The sequence below is a fragment of the Chanos chanos genome, chromosome 4 (genome assembly GCF_902362185.1).
Source record: "Chanos chanos chromosome 4, fChaCha1.1, whole genome shotgun sequence".
In the NCBI taxonomy this organism is placed as follows: domain Eukaryota; kingdom Metazoa; phylum Chordata; class Actinopteri; order Gonorynchiformes; family Chanidae; genus Chanos; species Chanos chanos.
Genome location: NC_044498.1, coordinates 44212763 through 44235558, shown reverse-complemented (window position 1 = coordinate 44235558; position 22796 = coordinate 44212763). Strand labels below are relative to the sequence as shown.

The 22796-nt window shown below is 40.0% G+C and overlaps 3 protein-coding genes across 3 annotated transcripts; 1 reads left to right on the top strand and 2 right to left on the bottom strand.

Annotated features, from left to right (window-relative positions):
• Positions 1 to 353: 353 nt before the first annotated feature.
• LOC115810427 (uncharacterized) lies at positions 354 to 6591 on the bottom strand. Its single transcript, XM_030772358.1, has 13 exons — positions 6550 to 6591; positions 6089 to 6253; positions 5381 to 5517; positions 4699 to 4733; positions 4102 to 4222; positions 3681 to 3819; positions 3415 to 3516; positions 3042 to 3122; positions 2576 to 2721; positions 2081 to 2251; positions 1024 to 1774; positions 732 to 835; positions 354 to 474 (listed from the first exon to the last, which is right to left on the bottom strand). The coding sequence occupies exons 1-13, from the start codon at positions 6589 to 6591 to the stop codon at positions 354 to 356; spliced, it is 2115 nt and encodes a 704-aa protein (XP_030628218.1).
• A 1840-nt stretch (positions 6592 to 8431) lies between these two features.
• On the top strand, positions 8432 to 12081 carry cdkn3 (cyclin dependent kinase inhibitor 3). The gene is made up of 8 exons (XM_030771815.1): positions 8432 to 8447; positions 9305 to 9390; positions 9766 to 9821; positions 9932 to 9976; positions 10922 to 11144; positions 11244 to 11275; positions 11419 to 11522; positions 11992 to 12081. Exons 1-8 carry the CDS (start codon positions 8436 to 8438, stop codon positions 12079 to 12081), a joined length of 648 nt encoding a protein of 215 aa, XP_030627675.1. The 5' UTR covers positions 8432 to 8435.
• A 1557-nt stretch (positions 12082 to 13638) lies between these two features.
• On the bottom strand, positions 13639 to 19516 carry cnih1 (cornichon family member 1). Its single transcript, XM_030771823.1, has 5 exons — positions 19417 to 19516; positions 17928 to 17996; positions 14659 to 14771; positions 14273 to 14416; positions 13639 to 14043 (listed from the first exon to the last, which is right to left on the bottom strand). Exons 1-5 carry the CDS (start codon positions 19495 to 19497, stop codon positions 14016 to 14018), a joined length of 435 nt encoding a protein of 144 aa, XP_030627683.1. The 5' UTR covers positions 19498 to 19516; the 3' UTR covers positions 13639 to 14015.
• Between the last annotated feature and the right edge of the window lie 3280 nt (positions 19517 to 22796).

The window sequence follows — 22796 nt, the reverse complement described above, 5'->3', positions numbered from 1 at the left end:
AGACTGACTGTTGTTAATCTTAAACCCCCGTGACCAAGGGTTAGTGCAGAACTCAGTCTGAGGAGACATGGTAATTATTAAGGCTGTCCAGCAAACTCAGCAGTTAGATTTAATGGCATACACACATGCTGTCCCGTTCTGAGTTCAACCTTGTGTCTGTTTAACATGTTTACACAAACACTCTCAATGTCCTCTCATCCTCAGAAGCCCTGGACTGCAGTTGGTCCACTGAATTATTACTTTTCTGTGACAGACACTAGCTGTGTATGTTCCAGACATCTCCTCTGATCTCAGGCCAGTGTTTGACAGTCTTCTGTAATCCGATTGGCCGAGAGGAGGTTTGGGGGGACGGCTCAGACAGTGCTGCACGGTCCCTCACTGTCCTCACTTTCATTCCACATAGTCTCAGTCCTCTGAGCTCCCACAGGGCTCCCCCTGCATTCTGCTCCATATACTGAGGCCTCCAGCCCAGAGCTGAGGGGTAAAACACACAAAGCCACCATAACTTAACCACTTTCATTCATTATTAACAACTTGGTCATCCACTTAGCTTGGGGGGGGGGGCTAAGCTGGGAAATAATGAGATAGAATATAGCCCTGTCCCTAAATTCTCTCAAGTTGTGGATGACATCTCAGGAAGACTACGATATGCCATTAGGAGTCACACTGCAGTATTGTGGTGACTGTTAATGGATGTGATATAGACAAAGACACTTCATGCGGCCTCTTACCTAGAGCTCTCCTTATTCTGTGGTTGAGGCTTAAGAATTGATCTTTCTTGACGTTTCAGTGGTCTAGGAGTGACACCGTTTTCCTTTGCTGGGGTTACGTCCCCCTAGTTGATTGGAAGAAATAAAATAATTGACAATTTTTGTTTTCTTAATAAAGTTTCTTACATCTTAGGAAGAACCACAGCATCTAATATTTGATAAGTAAAGTTCTGATATTCAGCTAAATGACATCAGAATGAAGTTGTAAATTGTATTTCAGTTATTCCTTCACTAGCTTGGACTGATGCTGTACCTGTTTGCAAGGTGCATCCCAAATGGGACGGAAGGCACTTGTGGGGAGGCGCTCTCTGTTTTTTAGGGCGCTGTGTAGCCTCTTGCTCCCAGAACCCTGTGTCCCTGACCCTTGTGGCCCCACACATAGATCAGGGGGGTTCTGGGTAGGGAAGAACGATGCAGTCCGTGGAATCTGCCACCTCATACACACGGACCCTTCCCTGTGAGCGCCACCTCCTGGCTGCAGAGCAGAGTGTGTGTATGAGGGCCTCAGGAGAACTGGAATCTCGCTGTCTTCCTCTCCCTCCTCCTCTTCCTCTTCCCGACTCTCTGTGCCCCCCCCTCCCTGACCCCTCATCTCCAGAATATCGTCAGGACTGCAGGAGGTCACGGAGGAGTAATCAAAGACCGAGGCGTCGCCTAGGTCCTCGGGGTCACAGTCTGTGTCGCAGTCCTCCAGGCGCCTATTCAAATGGTAAACGCGTCCGGACACGCGGCCGTCCAGGGCCAAGCATCTCCCCAAAGCCTGAGCAGAAGAGCCCCCTCCTGAGTTAGCCAGGCCACCCACTCCGCCCGCTCCGCCGGGGACGAGCGGGTTGAGGAACAGGCTTAACTCTGTACTCTGGAGACTGGCTGGCACGCGGAGCGGGATGGGCCGGCACTGGTCGGCTTTGCCTTCCCAGTCACAGCCTGGCGGAGGCCAACAGCCCACTGGCACTGGGTGACCCGCGCTGACACGATGAGGCAGACTGCCGGTCTGAGGATCATTCCTAGGAAGAGGCGGGATTTTATACGGTGACAATGACAATTATTCTTTTGCATGCCTTTAACGTCCTCAGAGCGGTCAGATCGAAAAACGTGGTACTGTGACACCACACAAAGTCATTCTCAAACTTTCCTGCAACATTGAAAGGATTGTTACCATGAAAAGAAGCGATGGGAAACTGAGTTTAAATCCTGTAATTCACTCATAAATGAGAAAATACTGGTAAGCAATGGACTTCCAATTCAGTTTAAGTTCATCTTTGTTCTAGTCCTCTGTCTACTTTATCTCTTAGCTCTCTTAGTTGCAGTACCTTAAGATTCGACCAGAGGGTGGCATTGCTGGAACGGGTTGTGGTGTAGGAAGATGGCAGTCCCTTCTCGGGTGGCCGTTAACGGCCGTGTCCTGAGGCATTCTCGGATTGGCACAATACTTGGTGAAGGCAGAGGGGACGCAGTCCGGGCTCTCGGTCATACATCTGCCACTAAAACTGAAGAGAGATCCCCTCTATTAAAGTAATAAAGTCTTTTTTTTTTTTTTGCATTTACAAAGGCTTATAACCAGAATGATGATTTGATAAAATCTCATAGGAGACTCTGGTAGAGTGGCCAGTTCAAAGGCACATGTGTATTTTATTAATGAAACATAATGTGAGTGAGGCCATGCAGTGTGAACCTTAAGGATGTGAGTGTGTCAGATGCCTATGTTCTCCTCATCTTGAATGGATTCTTATACACAACAGTGCCATATGGCACCAGATCTAACTCCCACTTAAACACAGTGTTGGGGTAATCTAGGCAGGGCTGACCCATGGTTTGGCACTGCCTCCTCTCCCCAGTGGCCATCCTTCTCTAGGGCAGTGTGACAGTTGTCACAAAGGCTCCTCAGGACCCTCTGACTCTCCTGCAGTGAATCCCTGTCTGGATGCCCACTGCTCGTCCAGTCCAACAGATTCTAGTGAGAGACACAGGCACTGTCTCTCAGTGTACGTGCAACATCCAATAATTTAAGATTATCTAAAGAAAATATTAAAAAGTTCACGTGGTCTTGAATTGACTTGGCTGTTTACAGAACTGACAGTGAGTGCACGGCATATACTGTAATTTCCTCATATTGACATATATCATTGAATTTAACAAACAAGTTAAACATGGACATGTGAAATATAATTTTGAAACCTTGAACCGAGCTGACATGACTTTGGAATGCACATCATGCACATCAAAATGGGTCTTCTCTGCATCTTTGAGAATGTGTATGTGTGATGGACTTACCTGGATTATGCTCAAGTAGCTATGGATTCGTGATACAGGTGCTAACAGCAGTGAGACAAGCCTCAAGCTGTCCCTCTCCTCCTAGCAACCCAGTAGTAAACATAAAATCACCATGACAACAGAACATACACTCAGGGCAATCGTGAATATTATGTCTGTGTGCAACACCTGTTCACACTGATTTCAGCTGGTGCATCTTTTTCTTATTTCAAACTTCATACAACCAGATACTGTTCATGTTGCATAAACTGGGTTATGGAAGACTGTACAAATTATTATTTTACGTCACAGTTAAGATGTACACAGTTTAAAACTATTCATCCTTAATCGTAGATTACAAGTATGTTAGGTAATTACAAGTACTTCAGTGCACTCTTACCTGTGATTTATCACCCTGTTGAGCCTGACTGAACTCTGCGGAGAGTATGGTTGCTAGGCTTGTCATGTATCCAAGATATGCATCAGAAAAACCTGACTAAAAAGAAAGAATAGACACACTGGGTATTGCATGGATGCATACATATATAATACATACAAATGCAGAGAAGAGACATAAGCTATCAGAAAAGCTATGTAGGTGGTCGAGGCAGGAAAATATAAGAACTAATATTGACATTATAGTTAGTAATGTTTTGTTACGTCGTTTTGTCCTGTCAGCTTGACAAAAGTGTCCCCTATGTGACACCTCCACTGGTCAGCGCACAAATGGTCCTCCAGCCCATTCCTGAACACCAGGTGGCGCTGCAGCATTTGCTCCACGTATTTCAAAAAAGTCTTACTGAAACAGAGGACAACATTCTTGTTACATAGTCTTCTGTCTATCAAATTTTAACAACTTCCTTAGATCCGGACAAGCGTTATATCACAGTAATGTCATCATTACAAAGTGGAGTTATATTTATGTTGTTGGTTTATTAGTGCTAAAAACACAAAGGAAAATATTTTATACATTTTATACAAGTTGTGTGGTAATGGCTCGAATCTAACAAACATTTGCAGTATTGAGTTACTGATCTGTGAAGGAATAACTGCGATGTCATGTTGCTGTATGAGCTCTTACTGGGGCTCTGGGTTGTTGGGTGGCGCGGGTGGAGTTTTGTACTTGTCATAGAGCTGCCCCAGGCTGGATACATACTCCCACTCCGAGTGAAGCAGCATCATTGCCAGACGCTGTCTCGTGCCTGTGGGAGAGGAGAGGAATTTAATCACTGTAATTAGAGCTTGATAAACTTGTCGTCGCAATGTGAGCAGGTTTTCTGGGTGTTACTAACTGAAATTCATTCATTCATTCGTTCATTCATTGCTGAAGGTTATACTTGGCTTTTAGATGCTCGCACAGCGGCTTGCAGTTCTCAGCACAGTTTCACCTACCACTGCAATATGTTTTCCATGACCGATTTACCAGCCCGGATTTGAGTCCAAGTGCTGACAATATATTGCAGCAACAACAACAACAACAACAACAAAACAATGACTCCTGCAGTTTCTCAGTTTTCTGGATTTTTCTTAAAAAGCAAGTTCGATTCCTCGATGCTTCGCTATGTTTTCACTACTAATAGGAGTTTAAACAAATAAACCAGCCTGAATCGTTTTAAGGGTTCACTTCATGAGGTGGTAAACCATGCACCTTAGTAAATCAATAAAAATGTTGTGTTACCCTCCAGAGAGCAGCCCTGCAGTGTATCTGCTCCTCTAGGAAACACAGGACAGCTGAGAGATGCGGCTATGCCTGCAATATCACATGATCAAAATATATACCTGGAACTAAAGAGTAAGGACGATGGGTATTATCATGTTTTTCGTTTTTTACAGGCAGTGTTGTGTAACATGTCTAAGTGGTAACATTGTATGCAGACTTTATTGACTGCAGGAGTAAAATTATTGCAAAGCAACTGTCAGACATTGTTCATTAGCATGCTGTGATAAAGACTTAAAATTACTGATTCACTTTGCAAAACTAGTTATCGTTACAAATACAGGGTGATCGTGAAAACTTGCTCCTGATGATGGGCAACTCTTCTGCCACCTACTGGCTACTTCCACGGCAAAAAATACGAATGATGAAGTTTGCGTGACATGGGTTTTAAAACTGTAAACTGTTCTTCAAATCACAGAGGTGCTATTTAAGCACGCTTACCGGTGCCCTGGCACTGTCCAGCTCGCAGGCCCTGCAGGTAACAGTGGAGGAGGAGACCACCTCCGACGGATGTTGAGGGTGGTACAGCTACACCATCACGTCCGCCATTACTGCAAAGTAACAGAATATCAGCATTTTCAGTGCTTCCAAAACACGCAGTGTATATTCACAACAAATGAAATGAGACGTGTCTCCAAATTACTTGTCTCTCTGTGCTGATGCGTTCCCTATCGCTCTGGTCTCGCCCGGCTGCTGCTGTGATGACTTCCCGTCCTGCTCAGCCTGGAGACGGCCACCGAACAGCTGCTGAATCTGACACCGAATCTCACCCAGTTCCTCCTAAACAAAGCACGCACCAAAGACCACGCATTCATAAACACTCGCGGGTAATCACAGCGTCTTTGTCAAAAACAACATGGGCGTGGCTTCGCACTAGAGAAGGCCATTTCATAGGAAGTCACTTAAGTTTCATCTCTGTTTGTCTCAGTTCCCTTGGCCTATGGACCAGATTCTTCAAGACGGTTTTTAAAAAAATGTTCTCAAGTGTCTTCTTCACTTAAAACAACTATTGATAGGGGTTTATCACATTCCAGTAGCTGTGATCACTGTGTTTCAAAATATGAACTTTAGGAACCCTTATATTTCAATATAATCAGAATTATATGAGACTTATGTATACAATTCTCATAAGCACAGTTGTTTTAAGGCAAGAGCACCTTGTTAAGCAAAAAAAAAAAATCTTTCATTTAATGAAGCCCTAAACACTTAAAAATGCTTTTAATTCAAGTGAAAATAATTAGACAATTGATGATTTCACAAAATTCATTATGCACCAGTCACTAGCTACCTCATCGTTTTGGCTGCTATTAAAACCCTTCACAAGCCTTTTTAAACCTGGATTTATGCTCACCCTGAGGGACTGCACCAGAGCCTCTAGATGGAGCGCCCGTTTGTTACACCCTCTCCTGGTGTCCTCTAGTTCAGCCTGCAGGTGACAGTCCCCCTGTTGGATCTGGTTGAGCTCCAGCAGGGCCCTAGAGAAGCCAGCCTTCAGCTCAGAGACCATACTCTGGAGCTGTAGAGACACCCCAAGAAAGAAGATTATAAGTCTGGAAAGCATAAGCACGTTCATGGATTGATCGAGATAGACTATATCTCAGTGCAGAAAAAAAAACAGACATTTTGATGTTCTTGGATCTCTGGAAAGTGCCTTAACTAAGACACATCTGACTCAGAATGTTTACCTAGATATATAGACCAAAAATCATACATTATCACTACTTTCTCTCTCTGTCACTTTGCAGTCTCAGCAATAAGACATTCAGTCACTGAGATGGCAAGTAAGCTGGTTTTACCTTGGAGGCAATTTACCTTAGAAATCTCTCTGACGAGCTCTCCCTCGTGTGGCTTCATGGTCCCTGTGTGAAAACCAATACAGAAATGTTTTTTTCAGCGCTCAAAACAAGCTGTCAGCAAACACACACATGTTTGCAAACATACAATCCTTTTAAAGAAGACTAACTGGCCAATTAGCAACAGCATCTTCTTATGGAAGCCTGGGGTTGTTGTTGTTAATATTGCGCTAAGCAGTTATTTAATCTGATTGTGAGAGAGACCTGCACTTAATACACAGAGGTAAAAGAATCCTGCCCAGTTATCTCTTCCGCTCTTACAATGAAACAGATTAAATGTCGAGGACAAAGGGGACAAGGGGAGAAAGTCAGATGCTTGTTTTTTGCTCGCTCAAGTTTCTGTGAATCGTTGCCTTAGTGCAATTCACTGTGCTGACAGGATTTTGGTAAGCAGAATTCTGTAAACTGAGAAAGTCAAACAGAAGAGAGTTTGTATTCGCATCTCGGTATGAACATGGGCTGCCCATTGCAGAAGCTAGCCTTTCAAATAATCTATTAAGCATTGGGATTGCTTAGCTTGACATGATGCAAAATGTCTCTTTCCATTACAACTTTTAAAAAAGGGCTTGAGAACAGCTAAGTGCGGTCCGCAGTGTCTGTTTACAGTACCTGTGAGCAGGTTGCCACTGCCAGCAACTCCCCTGACAGAGGAAATGACTCTGGCTTATCAAAGAGCTTTTCACTGCAGGTGGCTAAGGCAGGAACTGTTATTTCAGCCTTTTAGAGAGAGAGAGAGAGAGAGAGAGAGAGAGAGAGAGAGAGAGAGAGAGAGAGAGAGAGAGAGAGAGAGAGAGAGAGAGAGAGTGAGAGTGTGTTTCTTTAGTTTTTCAAGCAGCACTGAGATCTCCACTACTGAAGCAAAAATCATAAAAATGAGTTTTTTGAGAGGAAATTTGCCAAATAAAAATAAATATATAGATTAAATGCATTCACTTTTTTGGGGGAAAAACATACTTCTGAAAATACATACATCTGCATAATGACTGTTCAGGATTACATTACAAACAGCTAGTACATGATGTTATGGAAGCAATTTACGTTTGTTTATTACACGCTTATTTATACCTATCGTAAGTTAGACGTGGGCAAAAGATGAGGACACTCACCTGGAAGACAAATCTGGAATCTCCTCTTCAAATGAATAATAAAACCGTTTATCATCTTTGAAAAGTGCATTTGAATACAAAAACCTCGCAACTTCGGCAAAAGGAGTTGTGGCTTAAATTTCTGTTATCCGTTCGTGTTGTTGTTGTGTGTGTGGCACTGACCTGACTATTTCAGCAGTGTGGTGCATTTGTGTGTGAGAAGTGGGAGAGATACCCGATCCGTGCCGCTCGGTCCCTTGAGCACGTCAGCACAAACTGCACAATCCGCAAAACTCCCCAGGCGCCGAAAGCACTTATTCACCTCAGAACAACGGAGACTAGTTTCAACCATAGTGTCGTGCTGATTCTTACTTAGGATCACTGAAAATAAAACACGTAGGTCTTATTTGTTGGTCTTACATTAGAGAAATTCGTTCATTTGATTCTTAAATCCCCGCAAAACCCCCGCACATGTTCGATTTGAAACATACAACTATCGATTGTATTTGCTAATTTATGTCACCTGTACATTACAATGTGCCACTTTAAGTTGAAAAGAGTATAAAATATGCTGAAGACTGCAGAACACATGTTTTATATTTCATATTTAGTCAGCATTAAATTATTAATTCTATCCTTATCAATTGTCAAATAATCCTTTCGTGAATGGGCGTGTCTTATGAGTCTTCCCTCTGATTGGCTAATATACTCGGGTAAGTTTTTAAACTGGATCATAACAACACAGCAGAGAGAGAGGGTTATGGTACACCAGGTAAGTCTTATGTGCTGCTTGTCTGTTCTGTGTTTGTATATGAGAATTATGTTGTTTAAACTGAATCAATGCTGTACGTGTTAATGAAAGAAACGAAGTCATCCGAAGTCACTCTTTATTGTCTTAAACCAGAGACCAGTGGCTCCGCTAGGTTGGTAACCTCGCTGTCTGAGTTCGCTGGTCAGCTCTGTCACATTTAATATCGTACTGAAACAACGTTATCAAATTGGTTAGTCAAACTAATATCAGCTGTCTTCGTTAAACTGGTTGGCATGTGTTGTATATATGCAACTGAGATAGAGTTTGCTAGTGAACGACTGCTAAAGTGCAACGTTTGGGCAACGACTCAGTTGACGTTAACCGGCTTGCTTCAGATAGTTACACCGGGTAGCTTTGGTAGATGGCTAGATAAATTGACTTTATTTGGTCAGCTGTGAGTAACTTGGCCATCAAAACGCATTTTAAACACCGCGTAGCTTTAAAACGGGCATGTAAGCACTGATATCATGGGCGCGGTTGTTTGACAAATTCACTTCCTTTATCTTTTAAACATGTGTTAGCTGCCCAGTAGCTATCTGGTTTGATCGCTATGTCTGTAAGCTGATCTCCACTGAGCTGTCAGTGCCATGTTACAGGACATTGATTTCTGCTCAGTGACCTGATGCACAACACAGTATCAGCACTGGATGTAACTACGGCCAAAGTCTTCATGGGTGTGTTGAACACGGGACATCTTTCTCTCGTCTGAAAAAGGCGCAGCAGATCCCATTGCTTATTTGTACACACTTTGTAACGGCCACTTCGCAGACTTGTCATTGACCACAGATTTAAAATGTTACTTTTTTTTCTCTGCATAGCCCCAAGCAATGAGAACCAGTGAGTTTGATTCATCAGATGAGGAGGAGGCAGGAGAGGAGCAACTCACTCCTTTGGAAATCTCTTGGTAAGCAGATGACCACAATCATGGAGGTGAAGGGTTACTTCAGTGCAGTAGTAAGGGTTTCATCATACAGCTGGTCACCCCCCCCCCCCAGGCAGCTTTTTGGCAAATATTTACACCTGCTGATAATGTGACAGGAGTGTAATTTCATTTTTTTTTTTCTTTAACGTACAAGAACAAACTTGTAGCTCCTCACTGTTTTCTAAATACATCATGGCTTTTAGGACAAGGGTGAGTAGTTAATAAGCATGGATAAACAGTACACTGAGGTTATCTACATTGAAGAGAGCAATGCTAGAAGCTGATTAACACACGCCTGTCCCTCTATCTGCAAACCTTATTGATCAGTATACAACACGCTCCTTTGTTTTTGTGTAGGTTATCATTATCAGCGGTGGAGTGCTCTCAGTTTCTGGGTATTTGTCCTTTGCCAGGTAAAGAGAAAACTCTAGAAACTTGTGCATGGAAATGTGTTTGTGCATTTTTACCAGTGTGATTTTTTTTGCCTCAGATTTCACACCAAAGTTCTCTTCAATCATTACAGGATGCAAATTCAAAGATGTCAGAAGAAACCTGCAGAAAGACATAGGTATGTTTTTGTCGTTCATGGAAAAGAACAAACCCTCAGCATGCCTTCATTACAGGTCTTGATGGTGTTGAATGCGGTGTTAAGGACATGTAATAACTGAACAGATAGGATTACATGAATTAGTGTTTACCAAACCTTCCCCAAATTTCTCACGGCTCGGCACATTTTAGCTCTCTTTCTGCTTTCTCAGACAAGATTCACCTAATCAAGGGTTTGATAATTAGTTGACGAGTTGAGTCAAGGCAAAGATCTTAAATGTTACGTTCATGGGGTCTTCAGCAGCAGAATTTGCAAACATGTGATTAGGAAAATGTAGGCACTTATTTCTGTTGTTGAAATGATATTTGTAATTTAGACAAAAGAGGAGACATCAAATGCTGCTAAAGCTAAAATTTAATCTAAAGACAACTCGCTCTTTGGATTTAAAAAAAAGATCAGGAGAGGTGAAATCAACATAATTACAATACTGTTACATACACATTACATCTCAAGATCATTTTTATGCAGTCACTCATGAAAAGAAGACCAAGAGCCTCTTATAATCCATGCTAAGACATGTGTGAATTCCCGCCCCCCCCCAAAAGAATTCAAGTCTTGTGTGAAAAGTTGCATAGCCAATGCAGAGTCTATTTTTTGAGGCACTGACACATTCTTATGTAGCTTCACTTTTTCTAAATACTTGATGGCTTTTTATAGACATTCATTTTTCTGTGTGTATTCAGATTTTAGTGTGAAATTTATACAACCTTTGTCAATGTGTTTTTGGGTGCGGTGCAGAGCAGATGTTCTGCAAGTATTATAACTTTTTTTTGTTTGTTTTTTTTAGAAATTACTCATGGAGAATGATATTGCTGTCGGTGTTTCTTGTAACCTGTGAACATTACCTTGTTTATTAGAGATAGGAAGTCAAATTTATTGATCGTGTTTTTTTTTCTGCTGTTCTAGAGGAGCTGCGAAATCAAGGAGTGCAGGATGTGTTTGTTTTCTGCACAAGAGGGGAGCTTAATAAATATAGAGTGCCCAATCTGCTAGATGCTTATCAGCAGAATGGCTTTGGGGTGCACCATCTGCCCTTCCCAGATGGGGGCACTCCTGAGCTACCCCAGTGCTCCCAAATTCTGGAAGAGCTACAGCTCAGCCTGGAGAACAACAGACAAACTGTCATCCAGTAAGTTAAAGCGTCATGGTTATGTTATCACTGACCTTTCGACATACTGGCGTTGATCTTTCCCCATTCATTTTTTTCCCCCTTCTGATTGTCCTCAAGCTGTTATGGTGGTCTTGGTCGTTCAGGATTAAGTAAGTATGGTTTCCTCTGTAATTTGAATGGAAAATTAAAGTAATTCATCTTGCCAGAGGCTTGGCACTTAGTTCTTGACATGCTGCCAAATATGTAGTCAAAAAGAGCTAGGTGAACTCCTGGGTGCTTCTGTTCTATACAGTTGCTGCATGTCTGCTACTACAACTCTCCGTCTCTATGACGCCTACAAAAGCCATCGACATCCTGCGAGAACTCCGGGGAAGTGGAGCTATTCAGACAGTCAAGGTATGGACAGTTTGTCTTAACTCTGTAGAGTAATATTTCACAAGAGCGTTTGATAACCCCTCTTCACCAGCTGAAGATTAGAACCATGTGATGCATGGCTTAAGGTGACAGCCAGATGTGTTTTTTTTTTTTTTAGACTCATCCATCAAACAACCCTGTTAACAAAACAGGCATAGATTATTAAAATGGGAAGAGTCTCTGTTTGGATTTCAGGCAGCCAATGTTATGGTAAACAACCAAGAGGGGTAGTACCACAGTCAGATATAACAGGCCATAGAGCACTATAAAGGAATGAATATTGAGGACCACCCAAGGGGTCGGTAAGGGAGCCAGAGAAAACATCCAACAAGGGGAACCTGTTAGGGCAGTGTGTGTAAATATCACATAGGGAAATTTTTTTCTTTTTAAATTGCATTTAATATATTTTGAATTAAAGTGTGAAGCATCCTCTTTCTTTTCTCTGTCACAGCAATACAATTTTCTCCATGAATTCCGGGAAAAATATGCTGCCTATCAAGAAACCAAAGATGATTTTACAGAACGATCAGTGTCTCGATAGTGGGCCTAAATCCTTTCCCGTTTGGGAGATTTTAGTTTATTATTGTGGCAATTAAATCATTGGAGTCCAACAAATAGTGGGAGTAAGAAATGATATTTAAATGTTTGTTTTGGATTTTATGGGTTTTCTATTATGTATGATTAAGATTGTGTGATTAAGATTGTTTGAAACGCTGTTTTTTCCTCTGAATAGCACTTTACAGAACATGTATGAACTTCTTTTCACAAATCGTTTAATCTATAAAAGTAAAACTTTATAAACCGTTTTTAAATTTGTTCTAAATTGAAACTGGTATTTCATTTTGCCAGAAAACTATGAGACAAAATGCAAGTGAATAACTGTCTTTTAACAATGACTAAGAGATCACTGATATGAAATGATGTGAAAGAATGAAGTGCAACCATTTTATTGGATGATTACTTTCCATTCTTCACTCTAGAATCACATTGGTCAAAGGTTTTCACACTTCAGCTGGAATCTAAATAAAGACGATAATATTCTGTGATCAGATATACGAGTTCATTGTGATGTTTTACACATTACTTTCCCTGATAATCCATCAAACTGTGAATTTCAGTAAGATCAGAAGTCAGGTAGATCAGGTCGCTTTTGCCTTCAGAGAGTCTGAGAACTCTGAGGATGGTGTGGTGGATGTGCGGGTTCATAGAAAGAAAAAAAAAAATTACATCAAGTTAAACAAATGTTCACAGTATGACAAAATAATACAGTCAGACTGCATTTTTCCAAACAATCTGATTTGTTTAAAATAGTGAGGAGTGTTGACAGACAAATTAAAGTAAATCTTTTGCAGCCGACTTCTGTTTGGGGGGGTGGGGTGGGGTGGGGGGGAGGGTCTGTTCCAAGCAGTTGTTCCTTAATAAATTTTCTGAATACACATTGTCTAATGTGGAAAGAGGCTGGCCATATTTCAGATCTTTCAAAATGGGGTATCTGCTTTTTGGTGAATAAATAAGATACAAACATAAGACAGACAGCTTCTGTTAGTGTGGTTTCAGGTGTCTCAAAGAATAAAGACTGATCTGTGAATATGACTCATAAAAGCAGGCGGGGGGGAAAGAAACATCTGCTACTGCACAGCAATAAATCTCAATTTCTAGAAGCAAGCCTGTTTAAGAGAGGTGAAGAGCAGGCTTATGACAACCGTGCTGATTGTCAGTGCGCTAAAATCTAGATCAGGTTCTGAGGGAACTACTCATGCAGTCACTCCATATAAGCCTACATTTATCATTTGAGAAACATACAAAAAAAAAACAAAAAAGCAAAACCTTCTGATCAAATTTACATGTATACTTTTGAACCAAAACCATCAAACTGAATTAAAACTGTTTTTAAAAATGCGGCATACTGGCACTCAAAATATGCCATTTTAATGTACAACTTAATTCCACAATACAGCTAATTTTCCACTAATCCAATTATCACACTGGAGATGCTAATCATCACTGTAATGTAATGGCAAAAAAAAAAAAACACAAGAAACAAAGCAAAAAGATAAAATATACCTCTGCATGTAAACAAAGTGAAAATGGAGAAAAATACCCACAATTATCTTTATTTCACTTAGGATGTTTTAAAGTATCAAATATCAGCACGTGATACCAAAAAAAAAGAAAAAGAAACAAACAAACAAACAAAAAAAAGAGTAAAATCAATGTCCAGGTCTAGCATTATCACTGTTCATCTTCTGCATGGTTGTAGGTTTAGACTTGAGTATTGTAACAGGACGACTGTGTCCCGAATCATTTCCATGTAGATGATTCAGCATGTTATGGGGTTGTGAGCTTGACGTCCTTTTCCAAACGGTGCCACGTTACGCGGAGAGGTGTGGCGAAAGTCCAAATTCAGCTCCGCTGCTTTTAAAACCGGAGCATCGATTCCCACACGCACATCTCTCCCCAGCCAAACCGTCACGTTTAGGAGCTCACCAAAACATAGATCATCCTACGACAGAGGAAAAGACAGCAACATTTCTGTCAGTGTGGAGAAAAAGGGCAAACCAAAAAGCTTCTACGACAGTGGTATGTCTGAAAGTCGAGTAATGTTTTTTGAATCGTAACTCCCATTGGAATTCAGTGTTAGGCCTTGCTGCACAAACTGCACCCAGAGCAAGAGAAAATGGTTGACATATGAGGATAAAAGGACACACACACACACGGCGCGTGGCACGTACCCGTAGAGATAGTAGAAGAAGGACAGGAGGTAGAAGGCTAGTTTGCACCAGCCCTCTTTCTGACAGTAGGCCAGGATGTCGGCATTCATGATTGTGGTGGGGTCATACAGGCCTGGACCACTCATGACCGGTCGACTCATATACCTGACCACACGGAAAGACACACCAAACCTTTTCAACTTCACTCAGCCGTATACGCACACTGCAGACATGGCGGTTCCTTTACTCTCCAATTAATACATACATTTACAACAAGCCAAATAAGTATGAATTCTCCTGAAGCGTACATACATTTAATTACTGACCAACAAGCCACTTTTCGATTAAGCTAACTAGCTGGTCATGCCTTTTAACAAGACCAGACGACAGTTCGTAAGACCACCCACCTCCAGACATGATAGGCCAACAGGGGCATGTTGAGGCCAAGGGTCAGCCATTCTGCAGCACACAGAAACATCACGCAGAAAAACACGTGAATGAGATATTCCGGCAGCACCAGCTGAAAGAAGAAAAAAAAAAAATCAGATTAAGAAGTCACACTCAAATCAATAAAATGTGTTTATTTCCACCTACTACAATATTTCTCTCTGTTCTGCACGGAAAAATAATGAAAATGATTTTAAATGTTTCCGACTAACCCTACACGCTTTTAATCTCTGGGCAGGGGAGCAGTTTTATCCTTGCTACTGGCTGAAAAGACAGAGCATTATCTAGTACCCCCTAGATTTTTCAAGGCAAGTAACATCATCGATTGTGAAACTGACAAATCACGTGACAGATGTCAGTATGTCAGTCTGTCTTAACCAATGAAACGTGGCAGTTTCTAAGGCTTACTATACTTCTGATAGGGAAGTGACCAGCGCATTAACCATGGTGTGTAAAGAAGAATAATGAGTGCTATTCTACAGATCACTGCAGGGTCTTAACTGCTAGTTCCAGATATAGTCATGGTATTCATGAATAAAATTATTGTTGATGTTCCTTTTCTTTATAAGAAAACTTGTATGTTGGCTACATTTGGCAAGTTATAACTAACATTTACTCAGATGCAGAGTACAAACATATTAATTAAATGAAAGTCATTTTCAAGATTCTTACTAAAAACTAATTTGTAATTTTGGGCCACAAATCACAGCCTTTGTACTTCTTAGGCAAGTTCACAGCTATATAAATATAAAATATGTTTCCCCAAAAGACTGTGCCCATCCCTCCCAGACACAGATAAATCAGGCAACACACAGAGAGAAGAGAGCCATGCTGAGGGAGGGAGCCATGAGGACCCGAGGCTGCCCTGCAGGTGCCTGCAAGCGGGCTGCGTAGAGGAGCTGGAGAGGGCAGATGGAGACGCCACATGGAAGCCATGCAAAGGAGAGTGTGTGACCAGCAGGCCAAAGACGATCGGGAGTGAAGTGTGTGCATAGTTTCATCCTGCACTGCATTGCCACCATAGCCCACCATAAACACATCACGCAAAGAAAAGAATAATAACCATAGTGCTACGAAAACATATAGACAGAGGGCTTTGAATTTGTGCATGGAGGAATTGGTGATGCAAATGAATATATATTGGTACATCAAAACAAACAAACAAACAAAAAACAATATTCAGGGAACAAAATAACACAAACTGAGCTAAAGGAAAAAGGAAAAGGGAAAAAAAAAAAAAAAAAAAAAAATCAATGTTCATGTTCGATGTTAGTTTTGAGGTCCTGTACAATATAACAGCGAAGTCACTGAATTGTGCTAAGGGACCAGAATGGAACACGCTGCATTCTGTTCAGGCTCGTCCCAGTAGCTACTACTTTTATCCAGTCAGCAAACTGAAGAAATGCTGAGCTTTCAAGTGTAAAGATTGTGATGCCATCTGGTCCAAACCCCCCCCAGGTGCTGTATACGCTGGACTGGGCTTTAGTCTGTATGCCTGCAGACTCCTTCTGCACTTTGTTAAAAAACAAATCGTTTCATTTCATTTCATCTCATTTGCTTTTGCACCTCATCGTGCAAAGCGATATTTTGATTTTCTTCTGTCTAAAATTTGCTTCTGTTTCACACACTTTGAAATGTGTATTTAATCTCCTTTATGGGTGGACACAAACAGTTCCTTTTCACTGAATAGTAAAAAAAGAAACATTTTAAAATGTTTTAATTTCTCTTGTGCATTATGATTAATCCCGATGGTCCTAAAGATGTAAAATCCAGGATAATGCAAACTGCAGATTAAGGACCCTTAAGATTCTGTAATCCCATACTAAAGCCTGATTTAAGTGTGCCACCAAAATCCGATTTTCAGTTTGTAACTTACCCAGAAGCAAAAAACATCTCCAAATGTTAATCACTCACAAAAAGCACAGGCTACATACATTTGAATATTTGACCCATCAGTCCTGGATGTATGGGTTTAAAAATAAGCAAAAGGCTAAACATTGTGAAATGACTTCTCTATATTAACTCATTATGTTATTATACTGCGGGAAAATATGTTAATAATTACATATGTGCTTACAATAATATTTTGGCAAGATACTCCTACCTTTATTAATTAGTTATTTAATAACCCATTACAGTTGATACTAGGCTATATGCAAACAAAGGGTAGGCAGTAAGAGATCATGCATATACTGAGCATTTGCAAGTCTTTTCAGTTAACACCTGTGCTTTCTGCAAACAGAGGTTTGTCTACACGTTTGATTTTCTGTCACCACAAACACAGCATTGCACTATATTTCCCCCTGGCAAACAAAACAAGGCCCCTCAACTGCTACAATAATCAAACTGTAAAATCGTGTGATTAATACAGTTTATTGTGAAATATCTACATGTCTAGCGCAGAAGATTAAATGATAATTAACTGAAAGTGTGCCATGTTCATCTGATGGTGTTTCCATTATCTAAATGTACAGAAAGAGTAGAATACTATACGTTTATGTTGTCTGTGGGAGTGTGTTTTGATCATTATATCATAACTCTTTAATGTTTCATGACAGACTGTTAGGGGAGAAAAATCAGATTTTATCCTTTGAGTCTTAAAAAAAAGCTTCAGTAAGAAATTTCGCAGAATTGAAAATCAAAATATTTGAAATCAATATCCTCCTTGAGAATATCTTTAACTCTGTGCTCCAGTGTAATTTTAAACTTGCTTGAGCTATTGTTTTGCCATTGTTAAGTATTGAGGACAACCCTTTTCAGATTAGTTAACTGAAAAGACATTTGCAAGCACTCCCCTCGTGCAGAGAGACAGACTGGAGACTGCACTGGATTAACCGAAGATTGGTACAAACCTTCAAAGCAATTTTGACCCTTTTTATCTTTTTGACCTTTTCAACTGTCTTTGTGGCATTCAAACAAAATACAAAATACAGAAAACAAAAATAGCATATTAGAAAGCAATCACAAAAAAAAATAAATAAATAAATAAACAAACAAAACAAAAAAGTGTTAGTGCTGGATAGCGGTCACTAGAGTTTCATGAAGAGTAATTTGTTTGTTTCTCTTTTCTTTTTTTTTTTTGGCTTTTAACTTTTGCTTTCCTCCTCAGCAGAACAATGCGGAGAATTCAGCAGTGTGCATAACAGGAGGAGAAAAACTACAACGCATCAGAGAAAGCAGATTTGCATGCGCTCTAGAGAACGTGTTCCCACTGCCAGGATTCACTTACCGGATTTAGTGTGTTACACTGGTCTATAGGATTCTTGTAATCAGTCTTCAGCTCATCGAATGCAATTATCTGTCAACAGAAAATATTCTATTTAACACTCAGACCACATAATCCGTACTCAGCAAACAGGCAAGGATAACATCACCACACATGTAACATGCAAGTCAGTGTTTCATCTTCACATTGTGCACTTCTTGGGGAAAAAAAAATTGCTTGGGCAAATATATCCTCTCAGGCGGAATTACAAATTGGGAATTAAGAATTTTCTGCACAGAGGTCTACGAACCATTCCAAAGGATGCGTGTCTCTGTAATTACAGTTATGCGGATCTTAATGTCATTTACACATCAGAACAGCAGCCATGTGTTAAACATTGCAAAACAGGCAGAGGGAGCAGAGTGTACAGACAACACTGATGCTTTTCCACCCAAATTTAATTAACGTGCTACTGTGTGACTTGAATTTCTAAAGCCTGACTGAGCTCTCTTATCTAGCTTAATGGCAGTACACAAAACTGGCAAAAATGACATTAAGAACATATTGTGCGGGGCAAACAAAAATCTATAGCTTCGAGCTTAAGATAAAAAAAGAGATGAAATGCTCAGAGTCGAATGTCCATCCTAATCATTTCGGTCATTGTGGTCTCTCAATGATACGTCACCAACAAAATCTTCCTGCCAAAATAATGGATTGAGGAGATCTTTTCATACCAAAGAAAGATGTTTTTGGGCCATCACTCGAAGCACTAAGGAATAAATTGTCGATTTCAGAGCCATGGATACTTGCATGAATAGCATGATGACACTCATTCTAGCCTGTCAAATCTGCCCTGTTTATGTAATTTTCGATGCTTAGGCAGCCTTGCCAATTGGCTAAAGTTCTGAGTTGATGAAAGCCAGATCAAATGAATGTAGGATGCGCGGCTAGCTTCCTTCCTAAACTAGCGTTCAGCTAGCGGGATTTCGGAATACAGTAGAACCGGTTGGGCATATTACCACGAGATACAAGTACACTTAACAGCTTGAATAGGGACATGTGTAACACACTGTCGAATTATATTGTAACTGCCTTGCATTAAAAATGCCGATCATACCAACAGATTGTTCAAACCGGCCTAGTGGGCGCACAAGAGCTGCGCTGGCTACTAGCTATGTGTGGTTGCTAGCTGGTTGACATAAGCAAGTTAGCAAGCTAGCTAGCAAGTCAACTGCCAGAGCAAAAATGGGAGGCTAAACCACTAACCAAGACTTCGTAAATAATGGCAGTAGGTTTATTTCAACTCGGTGATTGTAAGTGATAATCGACGCACAAACCAGAACTCTTACTGCTTAAAGGGAAACCTTACGCTAGGGTGTGTGCCATTCATTCTTACTAACCGAAGCTAGCAAAGTTAGCACCACCACAAGGCATAATTCACATGTCACTAAATTTTGATCATAATGCCTGTTACCGTGCAGTCCTCGATCAACTGTACTTTGGTGCTACTTACGTGCCAAATAGCGAAGAAGATTAGGGCCGCAGTAAGCAGCAACGCAAGCATATAACAAAAGGCCGCGAATGTGAACGCCATTTTTTAGCTAACGTGAGGACTGGAAGAGAACCGTCACCGGGACAGACGAGCCACCGGGGTGACGTCAGCCTCAGCTGAGAATGACAGGCCCGTGAAAACACGCGAGAGACCGCTTGTGGGCACGAGACAAAGGGGAGGAATGGTGCTTTGATACCCATTTATTCAGTGTCAGAGTTGATATCTATTTTGATATCTGTTTTTAGTTGCAGTGAGCACACTGCACATTGATTCAAATGTAAGATACTTGCATATTTTGATCAGTGCAGAAGCATTCGTTCGAAGATGGGCTGACTGGCTTTCATGATGCCTGAAGAGCGTGACATTTTTGGTATGTCTCAGCTAATTCACATAATTAGCTACTTATTTAGTTTTGAGGTTATAATGAAGATATTAACCCATCTATCCTTTAGCCAAAGATAGTTGTTAGCAGATGAGGTAGGCACCAATTAGAAAAGTATTTCCATATTTATTATTATTATTATTATAATTATTATTAATAATAATAATAATAATAATAATAATAATAATAATAATATTTATAATAATAAATAAATAAATATTATAATAAATATTATTATTATTATTATTATTATTATTATATTTAAACTACATTGATCTGACAATAACAGGAAGGCAAAATGAGTCCCAAAACAGGATTGCAAGGGCCCAGCTCCTCCATAGAGGGGAAAACAAATAGAATAGTTCAGAGAAGATACAGATACATTTTTTCCATGTGAAATTACATCACCAGCAGCTAAGCTCTGGTGCCATGGGGAGATTGACCCTAAACCATTGATCTGGATCAACCTTTGCTTTGGTTTACATATTTCACCATTGTGAAGTGGGAGACCAATCTATTATTAATTTATGATTTCCAGATAACATGGCTCCTCAAGCAGCAGGGACAGGTGATTTGAGACAAGAAGGCCTAGCCCTTTCACAAGACTTAGCATGTATTTTGTCTCCAACTGAACTGATCAAAGGGCAACTTAATGAGTTTCCTGGCAAGGCCTGTCTCAAACAGTGAGAATCAGTTAAAGGACATTCATGAATGTTGATTTAAAAAAAAAACTGTTTACATTTTTGTTCTTTTATTGGGATCAATTTGTGGACATCATATAAAGCATGGAAAAATACAAATATCTAACATACTGTTTCTCAGACATCACTAGGCAAGAGAAAATCTCGTACAGGACACATTTTTTTTCTTTCATTATAAACAGAAAGAAAAGCCAATCACTTACTCCCACAGAGTAGTGTCATACGAAAAAGACGAATGCATTTGAATTAAAACAGACATCTTAGGCCACGTCAGCACGTTTCACCACAAACAAGAGAGCTACGTCAGAATGTCATAAAAATCAGTGGCATTACATCTAGAGAGAGATCATTTAAAATGGCTAAGCTCACACATCACAAATGAAAGGCATCGTCTCTCTTCACTTTGACAGTTCATTCATCCAAGAAAAAAAAAACTAGTGGCTTTCCCCCCAACGTGTATGTTGTGCTACAAAAAAAAAAAAAGTTCGACATTTGAAGTCGCTGTAATCCAACTACAAAATGAAAAATCTATAAGAGTTTGCAGTATATGCTATTGTGATACAGATTAGCCCAGTGGAATGCTGAACACTAACTTAAAAGCACTTTTGGAGGCTGATGCTGTAATACAATATGTAGAGTGATGTTCCACGTTATTGCTCTCTCTTTGAGAACCAACCCACCCCCGTTCCCTCTCATTTTCGGGTCTAAATGCTTTAACTGTTTAATCAAGAGTATGCTTTGGAAATGTTTAAGTCACAGATGTAAGCTTCCAGACACTTGATGCTTACAAAAGGCATGCGCTTGTATTTACAGTTTGGCATTACATAACACAGTACATTAGCGCTTGTAGGGAAAGGTAATGCAAGGAACATGCCAACTGTCATTCGGATTGAAACCAGCAACAGTGCAGACTATGACTTATGAATTCCAGGCATAAATGGCATGCACAAGTGGATCTGTATATTCATGTATCCACAGTTATGTGTTTTCTGGAAACTTTGAGACATAAAAAAGTATTTCAGCAATATGAAAACAAGGTCAAGTGCTGTACAACATTAGTACTCCCATATTGTTATAAATCAACACAATACAGCCTCAAAATGGCAAAATAAACCTTTACGACTATAATTATAAATATAAGCAGAGGCTTAGATTGATGTTGATATTGAACTCCGTGAAGTTACTCCTATCAGGTAATCCTCCATTTGAGGATTTCAGAGTAGATACATTTAACATTAACAAAGCGGTTCACATGCCATTAAGTTTAAATTTGACCAAATAAGATGTGTTTCACTGATTACACATGGTGGTTGGTTGTTGTAAGTTTTTATGGTTCCATAAAAACTTACAACAGAACACATTCAAGCACAGCAAGATTTCAGATTAAGCTCATCATTATCTGTAAAGTTTTCATTATTAAAGATGACATTATTTTCATTATTAAAGATGACAGCAATAGCATTTGTGTATATTTTTCATAGCCTTGTACTTCAGGTAGCCCAGTAAATAAGTTGGATGGAACCATTGGCATTCAAACAATATTGTGAGTTTGACAGTGTAGCTCATCGTTCAGACAGAGGATTGTCTGGTCTCATGTTGGTACACAGACAAAAGAAAAAATTTCTCAGGAATGTGTTGAGCGAAATATTTCTGTTATGGAAACACATCTAGCCATAAGTCATAGCACTCAAAAGAACAAAGTAAACCTTGCTATCTCTTAACAGTGTTTCACCTCAAAACATTCATTCAAACCATTAGTGTAGTGAGTTGTCTTCCATGATCTTCAATCAACCACCATACTTTTATAAGTTTCATGAGCAATATTACACATCCCAAATAAAGATTGAATTTTCCTATATTTATGATCTAGCTACTTTTTTAAACCAGGAATAACTGATTTTTTTATGATCTGTATGCTGATAAATATTCTATTGTTTGTTAACTTGTTGTAACATAGAAGCTGAAATAAATGCATATTTTTTTAGTCTCAGAAATATCAAAATAAAGCCTGGCCCCTGAATAAGTGCATTCAACCAAGTTCTGTGTCATGAAGCAAACAGCACACAACTGATGACCATATCCTCTCTACCATGTCCATTCTTTGCTATGAGCAATATTAAAAAAAAAATAAATAAATAAAACTACTTTTGGTCATAATGCTTCATCACATACTAACAAAGTATAAAATAATTACACCTCAAATGTGCTCTGATTCTCTGTGTGTTTAAAAGGCAGCAGTCATTGGAATTCTTCCTGTC